The sequence below is a fragment of the Quercus suber genome, unplaced genomic scaffold (assembly GCF_002906115.3).
Source record: "Quercus suber isolate HL8 unplaced genomic scaffold, Cork oak 2.0 scaffold_124, whole genome shotgun sequence".
Classification (NCBI taxonomy): Eukaryota; Viridiplantae; Streptophyta; class Magnoliopsida; order Fagales; family Fagaceae; genus Quercus; species Quercus suber.
In genome coordinates, this window is record NW_027069588.1 from 1,399,207 (window position 1) to 1,410,140 (window position 10,934).

The 10,934-nt window shown below is 32.6% G+C and overlaps 1 protein-coding gene across 1 annotated transcript; it reads left to right on the forward strand.

Moving 5' to 3' along the window:
* Positions 1-4,981: 4,981 nt before the first annotated feature.
* LOC112019893 (probable disease resistance protein At5g66900) lies at positions 4,982-9,699 on the forward strand. The gene is made up of 5 exons (XM_024052440.2): positions 4,982-5,928; positions 6,655-7,064; positions 7,344-7,705; positions 8,243-8,445; positions 8,555-9,699. Exons 1-5 carry the CDS (start codon positions 5,238-5,240, stop codon positions 9,388-9,390), a joined length of 2,502 nt encoding a protein of 833 aa, XP_023908208.1. The 5' UTR covers positions 4,982-5,237; the 3' UTR covers positions 9,391-9,699.
* Positions 9,700-10,934: the final 1,235 nt, after the last annotated feature.

Genomic DNA, 10,934 nt, shown 5'->3' on the forward strand with positions numbered 1-10,934 from the left:
GGGGGGGGTGGGGAGGAACCATTTGAAAGTTCTATTTTTATTTTTTATTTTTGTACTATGAAGTTTACTATTATTGAGTATGAAACATTTCAGAAAATTTTTTTAACTTTAAAAAGCAATAATTTAAATTTAACACTTTGCTAAACTTGTTTTGTACTTGTGATTTTTGTCGCACCAAACAGAAAAACATATACACAATGTACATATATACATATGCTGAACAAACTTCCCTTAGTAGCAAGGCTATTTAGCTGTTTTCGGAGTTGACCCTGCGCCTAGGCCACTTAGGTTATGGCTTAGGGCCTCCTACTAAAGAAAGACCCCAAATGTGGGGGACAAATAAATTTTTTTTTTTTTATTAATAGAAATATGTGACTGGTACTATTTTTCTTCTACTCTCAAGAAGGCAAAAAAATAAAAGTAATAAAAATAATGTTATAATCACAAATTATTTTACGACATTTTTACAAATTATTATTGTGGCCAGCTTCTTAGTGGTATTTTTTTCTTCTACTCTCACGAAGGCCAAAAAAAGAATAATGCTACAACTACAAACTATTTTACAACATTTTTACAAATTGTTGTTGTGCTCAACTTCGTATTAATTTTCATCTAGGCCCGTTACTAATATCATTTTTTTCATTTACCAATTACTACTCACCGCATCAGTAGTTTGTAAAAATATTTTGTAAAAAATGTTGTATCTCTAGCATTACTCCCAAAAAAATGAGTGATGTTAAAGATACGAGTAATACTACATTTACAAATTATTTTATAACATTTTTACAAAATATTGTTGTGGCCAGCTTCTTATTGGTTTTCATCTAGGCCCACCACTAATATCATTTTTTTATTTACCAATAACCACTCATCACATCAGCAGTTTGTAAAAATTTTAATAAAAAAGTTTCTATCTCTAACATCAATCTAAAGATACTATAAATTTTACTACATAAATCTTATAAATTGATGTATGATTAATCACAAGATGTAATTCAAATACTTATTTATTATCTTATTCAAGTACCACCAATTACATTCATTGTTACATCCTTGGTAAGCTTTAGCATTTTTTAGAGGAAAAAAATGGATTAATAAATATCCACACCCATTCCCAAAAAAAAAAAAACAAAAAAAACAAAAAAAGCCAACCACCATTAATTGAATTAGTCATATTAAAAGTAAGAATAATGTATTTTACATAGAAAATAAAATATAGAACTAAATATTATTTAAGTGATATTTAAATAACAAAAAGTCCAATTGAATTTATCGCCTTAGGCTTCAAACTACATTGAGTTAGCTCTAGTTGTCTCTAGTTGTTTTGATGATGTGTAGTTCTTTGTGAGCTTTTCTATTCAAGAGTTGATTGATCTTTTAAATCCATGACAAAATGCAATGGGTAATCCAATTTTATTTGTTTTTGGTCTTAGATCTCTCGGTCTAGATTTAATGAAATGAATAAAGTTTAAAGGTTAGATGTCAAGCCTTATAAGTTATAATTTAGTGAAATTGTTTGGTCTTTTTTAAAAAAAAAAATTAATTAATTAAATCTTCCTTCCTCCACACGTTCTAACATTTTGAATTAAAAAGAAAAAAGAAAAAAAAAAAAGGGAGGGTTTATATGTCCCATTTTTGGCTAATTAATTAGATTGGATATTGACATAAAAATAAATAAAATTAGATTGCACATTGCCAACCACAAATTGAGCCATCCTCCTTGGATTTATTTTGCCATGCTTTTTGGGCCTGGCTGGGCTGGACACTACTGGATTTGGCACTCTAGGTGTAAACTGTAAAAGCCTTGATGGCCTGACCTTTGTTTGGCTTTACCTTCCCTATGCCCACCTGAGATTCCGAAAGGACAAGCGTTCCTGAACGACAAGTGTCCATATGCACAGCGTTCTCTAAGAATAAACACCAGTCCACCATTCGTACGACAAGTAATCACGGTCGTTTAAATTCTAGCACCACATAATTATACAAAACTTTAGCCACCATTCGATTTTTTAATGATAATGGTGTAAATTCACATGAACCAACACCAAAGCTCTATCAGTCGGAGGCTGTACCCGGTATTAGGGGTGGCAAATGGGCGGGTTGGATCATAAATGGGTTAGGTCATAAATAGGTTAGGTATGTAATTACCTATTTATCCATTTATGATCCGTTTATATATAAATTAATTATTAATTACTAACTCAACCCATTTAATTAGTAACTCACCCATTTAACCCAATATGACTCAAATACCTCTAAAACTACTTGAATACCCTCTTCACCTCCAAAATTACCAAAATACCCTTAAATACCTAAAATGATACAAATACCCCTACACTTCCAAAATTACCAATATACCCTTGAACATCCAAAATTATCCCCAAAATCTCTAAAATGAGCAAAATACCCATGAAACCTCTAAAATGACCAAAATACCCCCCATATCTCTAAAATCACCATATATGCTTAAAATCCACTAAAATGACCAAAATGACCAAAGTACTCCCTAAAACCCAAAAAATGACTAAAATACCCCCGAAACCTAAAAATGACCAAAATACTTCCAAAACCCAAAAAATGACCAAAATAACTCCGAAACCCAAAAAATGACCAAAATACTCTTGTAACTTAAAAAATGACCAAAATACCCCCGAAACCTAAAAATGACCAAAATACTTCCAAAACTCAAAAAATGACCAAAATACCCCCCAAAGGGGGGGGGGGGGAGAGGAACCATTTGAAAGTTCTATTTTTATTTTTTATTTTTTATTTTTGTACTATGAAGTTTACTATTATTGAGTATGAAATATTTCAGAAAATTCTTTTAGCTTTAAAAAGCAATAATTTAAATTTAACACTTTGCTAAACTTGTTTTGTACTTGTGATTTTTGTCGCACCAAACAGAAAAACATATACACAATGTACATATATACATATGCTGAACTAACTTCCCTTAGTAGCAAGGCTATTTAGCTGTTTTCGGGGTTGACCCTGCGCCTAGGCCACTTAGGTTATGGCTTAGGGAATCCTACTAAAGAAAGACCCAAAATGGGGGGGACAAATAAATTTTTTTTTTTTTTTTTTATTAATAGAAATATGTGACTGGTACTATTTTTCTTCTACTCTCAAGAAGGCAAAAAAATAAAAGTAATAAAAATAATGCTACAATCACAAATTATTTTACGACATTTTTACAAATTATTATTGTAGTCAGCTTCTTAGTGGTATTTTTTTCTTCTACTCTCACGAAGGCCAAAAAAAGAATAATGCTACAACTACAAACTATTTTACAACATTTTTACAAATTGTTGTTGTGCTCAACTTCGTATTAATTTTCATCTAGGCCCGCCACTAATATCATTTTTTTCATTTACCAATTACTACTCACCGCATCATTGTTTGTAAAAATATTTTGTAAAAAATGTTGTATCTCTAGCATTACTCCCAAAAAAATGAGTGATGTTAAAGATACGAGTAATACTACAGTTACAAATTATTTTATAACATTTTTACAAAATATTGTTGTGGCCAGCTTCTTATTGGTTTTCATCTAGGCCCACCACTAATATCATTTTTTTATTTACCAATAACCACTCATCACATCAGCAATTTGTAAAAATTTTAATAAAAAAGTTTGTATCTCTAACATCAATCTAAAGATACTATAAATTTTACTACATAAATCTTATAAATTGATGTATGATTAATCACAAGATGTAATTCAAATACTCATTTATTATCTTATTCAAGTACCACCAATTATATTCATTGTTACATCCTTGGTAAGCTTTAGCATTTTTTAGAGGAAAAAAATGGATTAATAAATATCCACACCTATTCCCAAAAAAATAAATAAATAAATAAATAAAAAAACACCAACCACCATTAATTGAATTAGTCATATTAAAAGTAAGAATAATGTATTTTACATAGAAAATAAAATATAGAACTAAATATTATTTAAGTGATATTTAAATAACAAAAAGTCCAATTGAATTTATCGCCTTAGGCTTCAAACTACATTGAGTTAGCTCTAGTTGTCTCTAGTTATTTTGATGATGTGTAGTTCTTTGTGAGCTTTTCTATTCAAGAGTTGATTGATCTTTTAAATCCATGACAAAATGCAATGGGTAATCCAATTTTATTTGTTTTTGGTCTTAGATCTCTCGGTCTAGATTTAATGAAATGAATAAAGTTTAAAGGTTAGATGTCAAGCCTTATAAGTTATAATTTAGTGAAATTGTTTGGTCTTTTTAAAAAAATAATAATTAATTAATTAAATCTTCCTTCCTCCACATGTTCTAACATTTTGAATTAAAAAGAAAAAAAAAAAGGGAGGGTTTATATGTCCCATTGTTGGCTAATTAATTAGATTGGATATTGACATAAAAATAAATAAAATTAGATTGCACATTGCCAAATACAAATTGAGCCATCCTCCTTGGATTTATTTTGCCATGCTTTTTGGGCCTGGCTGGGCTGGGCACTACTGGATTTGGCACTCTAGGTGTAACTGTAAAAGCCTTGATGGCCTGACCTTTGATTGGCTTTACCTTCCCTATGCCCACCTGAGATTCCGAAAGGACAAGCGTTCCTGAACGACAAGTGTCCATATGCACAGCGTTCTCTAAGAATAAACACCAGTCCACCATTCGTACGACAAGTAATCACGGTCGTTTAAATTCTAGCACCACATAATTATACAGAACTTTAGCCACCATTCGAGTTTTTAATGATAATGGTGTAAATTCACATGAACCTTTTCAAAAAAAAAAAAAAATTCACATGAACCCACACCAAAGCTCTATCACGCGGAGGCTGTACCCGGCATATGCAAAGTCCTATCACTCGTAACCTGCCATGCGGTGATTTGTAGTGAAAGTTGTGTACGAATATACGGTACTAGATTGCTAAAAATAAAAATAAAAATAAAATAAAAAAAAGAAACTTCCACTCACCTACACAAGAATATAATTCCCTTTTCCTGGTTCCTACCACGTTAAGAGTAGACTCAGTAGTCAATAGTGAACTTGATCTCACCCATACCCAGAAACCCAAGAAGCATAATAAATTCTTCTTTTTCTCAGATTGATTTGCATCAAAGCTGAGATGGAGCAGAACAAATAGAAGAGCTTTGAGGTCTAAATCTCTGTTTTTGGTAAAGTTGGGTATATATAGATATAGATATATATTATTAGTATTGTATTTGTTTCTTAATTGGGGTAGTTTCCAAAGTTATGGCAGCAGGGGGTTTTGTGGGGGCGGCTTTTGGAGAGGGATTTGCTATTTTGCATGATACAGTTAAGCATGTGGTGGGCCAAATCATCATGTTCAAATCCATTCTTAAAAGCTTAGAATCCACTCTAGATGGTATAGCACCAGTGGTCCAAGAGATAAGACGATCAAGCCTAGCTCTTGATCACCCAGATGAGGAAACAAAGAGGCTGATCGAACAAATGAAGAAGGGCAAGGAGCTGATTCTCAAGTGCTCCAAAATCAAGCGTTGGAATTTGAACTACTGTTTCAAAGCCTATTCTTATTCGATAAAACTCAAGAAGTTGAACAATGCCATTGAAAAGTTCTGTCAGATTGATTTGACAGTACAGAACACAAGGACTGCGTTGGAGACTTTGATCAAGGTGAATCAGACCACAACGGCTGTGTTGGAGACTGCGGCCAAGGTGGATCTTGTTTTGAAGGAAGTGACTAAGCAGAATTCGGAGTCGAAGAAGAAGAAGTTTGAGATTCGGACACTGTCGTGTGCGGCTTCTAGACCCCGTGATTATATTGTTGGGTTGGAGTTGCCTTTGAAGGAGTTGAAGCAGCTGCTGTCTAATAAAGAGGTGTCGCTTCTTCTATTGACTGCTCTTGGAGGTTGCGGGAAGACCACACTCGTCAAAATGCTTTGTTGGGATGAGGATATTAAAGGTACTTTTTTCTCACATTAAACTTCTTGCCAAGTAAAATAATTCTACTGAATTCAGAGTTCATCACTACTAACTTGTCTTGCTGTGATTGAGTGGTACATAATAAAAGTGATGACAGTGACAAACCCATTTAAAGTTTTTAACGATTGTGAAAATGTACATAATAAGCGATTATTTTAGTTAAATTGTGATAGTATGTGGATAGGTTTTGGTAAAAGTAAACAGTTAGGTAGTTTAAAAAACAAAATGCGTAGGGATGAATCCTAAAATGTACCATTGATTCATTATTATATGTTAAACTATAATTGGAACAAATGTGAATACTTCATTCACACATTAAGATTTCAATTGATGTAAATGAATTGAATTACATTTTGTTAAAAAAAAAAAAAAATGCATGTCTCTTGAGGTAAGATATGGTGGGCCATTGCTATATATTTTTATTCTTTTCTTCTAGTCCTTTCAATAGTCATAGCAGTGTTTTTGGCATACTTCATCCTTTGGAACTACTTCCTTAAGAAGAGTAGTGATCAAGAAAATGTAAGGAGAAAAAAAAAATCTCTTATCTTCATGATTGGTAGAAAATTGCTTTTGCTCACTGCTTACCCTTTGCTGGGATTGGGAATTCCATTCATTTCACTTCACCACTTTGTATGTAGATGTATAAAGTTATTAGACATGAAATGTTCCTTTCTGGCTGCTTTCTAACTGCATTGTGTTTGGATAGGCATATATGGGGAAAATATATTTTTTGTCAACGTTTCACAAGCTCCCAACCTGAAGGTCATGGTACAAAAACTATTTAATCATAATGGTGCGGAGTGTAATGAGTTTCAAAGTGATGAAGAAGCAATTGACCAGCTAGAGCAACTGCTGAATGAAATTGGACAAAAACAACCTATATTGTTGATATTGGATGATGTCTGGCCTGGATCAGAATCCCTTATTGAGAAGTTCAAGTTTGATATTCCAGCTTACAAGATTGTGGTGACTTCAAGAACTGCATTTCCAAGATTTCGGTACAGATATAACTTAAATCCATTAAATCCTGTAGATGCCATGAGTCTTTTTTGTTACTCAGCATCATTGCATGACCAAGACGAGAGCTCTTACATTCCAGAAGAATATATTGAAAAGGTACTCTGTCAATCTATTATATATATATTCTTGTGTTGATGGGTGCATGATAGCCTATATACCTGCCAAAATCATGTTTTCATACTTGCACATACATTTAAGCTTGTTTGTTTTGTTTCCGACAAAAAAATTGTACCCAGCACTTGAGTGAATATAGGGGAAGAAAAAAAAAAAGTCATATATCTGAACAAAGTGTGGTTTCGACAACTAAAATCATGGCCAATATTACCCTTTAACCTATAGACAACAACTGATTTTATTTGGTTCCTTGAATTGCAGTTAGTAAGCGGTTGTGGGGGGTTGCCAATAGCCCTTAAGGTGATTGGTGGTTCACTCCGTGGGCATCCTGCAGGTGTTTGGCTCAGTACACTAACAAAATGGTCTGAGGGTCATTCTATTTTTGACTCTGATGCGGAGGTGCTTGATTGTCTCCAAAAAAGCCTAGAATTTTCTGCTGACAAGACCATCCTCAAAGAGTATTTCATGGACCTAGGTTCATTTCCTGAAGACCAAAGGATCTCTGCCACTGCCCTCATTGATTTGTGGACAGAATTACATGAACCAAGTGAAAATGATGTCCATGCAATTGCCAATTTGCATGAACTCCACAAACGGAATTTGGCTAGTCTTGTAATGACAAGGTTTGCAAGCTTTTAATTTCTGAAGTTTGATTTTCTAGTAGGATATAAATTCTTCATGTAATCATTTCTAGTTGCTAGTTGTGATATGATATAACTCTATAAATGACCTAAGGCCCAAAATATTACGTTACGTCTTCCAGTTTGATTAACTTCTTATCACAATTGATAATATATTATTATAGCTTCTTTGAAATGTCAGAGGCCAATGTAGAAATTTTTTATACTAATGATGCTAATGGTGATTACTACAAATATATAGAGAGAAGAAAACTTATATAAAACCAGAAACAATAAGGGCTCCAATTGCTCTGCCCAAGAAAAGAACAGAATTCCAACTTTTAGTAGACAGAATGCCTTTTTGCTTCTTATAACCATTTGATTTCAACTGTTATAGATGGAAACTGGTTGTGTCAAATCCCCTTGGATTTGTTATCCTATCTTTATCTTTGTTTGATTATCATGGAATTCATATTGTTCTTATGTGAGGACCGTAAGAATTTGAATCTCTTCTAAGCTTATACTTTGTGCATTCACTAGGAAAGAGATCGACGACTATTACAATGAAGACTTTATCACACAACATGATGTTCTCAGAGACCTAGCTATCCATCTAAGCAACCAGGAGCCAGTACTACAAAGGAAAAGACTAATTGTGGACATCAGTGGAAACAATCCACCAAAGTGGTGGACGGAACAGAAGCAACAACTCATTAATGCACGCTTATTATCTATCTCAACTGGTTGGTTAATTTTCTCCCTAACAGAGATACACACACAAACTTGCACACATGCAATGTAACCTATAATTGAGTATATTTTTACACCATATAGAATATTTTTATTTTGCAGATGAATTGTTTTCGTCAAGTTGGTGCAACATTCAAGCACCCGAAGTTGAGGCTTTAGTTCTGAATTTTCAAACAAGGAATTATGCCTTACCTGAGTTTGTGGAGAAAATGGTTAAACTCAAGGTTATAGTTGTCACTAATTATGGTTTCTTTCCTGTTGAATTAAGCAATTTTCAGCTACTCGGGTCCCTCCCCAATCTAAAGAGAATTAGATTAGAGAAGGTTTTGATTCCTTCCCTATGCAATACCCTTGTGTTATTGAGGAGTTTGAAGAAAATATCTTTATTTATGTGTAATATTGGTCAAGCTTTTGGGAATTCAACCATACAGGTTTCAGATTCATTACCAAATCTAATGGAGATAAACATTGACTATTGCAATGATCTGGTGGAATTGCCTGGATGGTTGTGTGAGGTTCTCCCCTTGAAAAAACTTAGGATCACCAATTGTCATAAGTTGCCTTTACTGCCTGAAAGAGTTGAGAACTTAACAAATTTAGAAGTGCTAAGGCTTAGGTCTTGTACTGAATTGTCAGAGTTGCCAGATTCAATCGAAAGTCTCCATAAGTTGAGCATTCTTGACATATCTGACTGCTTAAGCGTTTGCAAGTTGCCAAAACACATTGGTGAGTTGCATAGTTTAAGAGAGTTCCACATGAAAGAGTGCTTGAGGTTGCGGAATCAATTGCCACCATCAATTATGGAGCTCCGGCAGTTGAAGCTTGTGGTATGTGACGAAGAGAGGGCCAAGTTATGGGAGCCTTTCAAGGAATTCTTCTCAAATTTAAAGGTAGAAGTGGCTAAGAAAGACATCAACTTGAATTGGCTTTCCAAATAATGATTTTGGAGGCCTGTTTCTTCTTGAAAAATTTTGTAGGTTTATTATTTTAGATTGTTCTCTTCCGTTCTTTGTTCTTTTGTCCTTCTTTCTTTTGTAAAGATCATGAAATAAGTGGCTTAGTACACTCGAAAAAGGAAATCTTTTTTAGGAGTTGGCAGTTGTAGATATATTATATGCACCCCTTAAAAGTATTGGGAAATTTAATGCTGAGGGATGTGAATGCATGGTTTTCATTATTTATGGTGACGTGGGAAAAGAATTTGTAAAATTCATTTAGTAAAAGCCTTTTTCCTTGGAGAACTAGCACATACACTTTGTTAGCTCATTTTCTTCTTTTTTTCTAATTATTGTTACAGGATTCAGCAAAAAAAAATTATTGTTACAGGAGTAGCAGCAGCTTTAGAAATTTTTTTATGGTGTCACCAAGAAATTTAGATTATACAAAATTTAATAAAGAGATAACTTGAATATATCAACCTCATAAAAAAAAATGCAAATATATAAGGTATTACAATTTCTTTCTACTAACAAAGAGGAAAAAAAATGTACTGATATTAAATAAAAATGTAATTAAGAAGAATTACTGAGATGAGAGTTATAAAGTGAGAAAATTTAAAATGATAATATAAAAGAGAAAAATGGAGAGAAAGAGATAGATAATATTTGCTACAACTGAAAGTTAAGTCGTTAAGGAAAGAAAAATTGTTGCAACTGCAAAGCCAAAGAGAGTATAACTGCTATCACCACTAAGAAGAACTCATGAACTACAATATTTCTCTTGATACGTTTATTTTTTAAGGAAAAATGAAATTATGAATTATTTTTATCGAATGGCTAAATGAGTTACAAATTTGAATGATGTGAAATTTTTTTCTTTTTGTTTTTAAACAAGCATTTTGTTGAATAATTTGTTCACTTGTTATTGTTATTTAGTCTAGTCTTGTTTTTGTTTGGGTTATTTAGGCTAATTTTTATTGATGTTGTTTAAACTTTTAAAATTTTCTTTTAAAGGGGTTAAAGGATTATGTTTGAGAGGCTATAATTATTATTAGAGTAATACTATGTCCATAAAAATTTTACAACAAATTTTATGCTATCAATGTTATTGGTGGATATAAAAGTAATGTCAATATTAGGTCCAAATTAGAATCTTACCACATAAAATTTGTTATAAAATTATTGTGAAAATATTGCCAATGTAGCACTACTCTTATTTTGTTGAACCCAAACTTTTGTGATTCTCAAGTCAAAGTAACTAACATTTTTATTAGGGTAGTTACAATATGTTAATTTAGTATATAATTTTTTTTTAATGTATACAATTTTTTTTGCAAGTCAGTTGGTCATAAGACAACTCACACTTAAACGTGCCTGAGGAGGTTCCTACATCCTCTCGTAGGGGGGTGTGGATTAAGACCCACACTGAATAATTTCTCAATATTGTCGGGTTTGGTTTGGTTTTTTTTTTTTTACATGAAAAAACTATAATTTATGATCCATTTAGGAACAATTTATTTATCTGAAATTGAAAACGTTTTTTG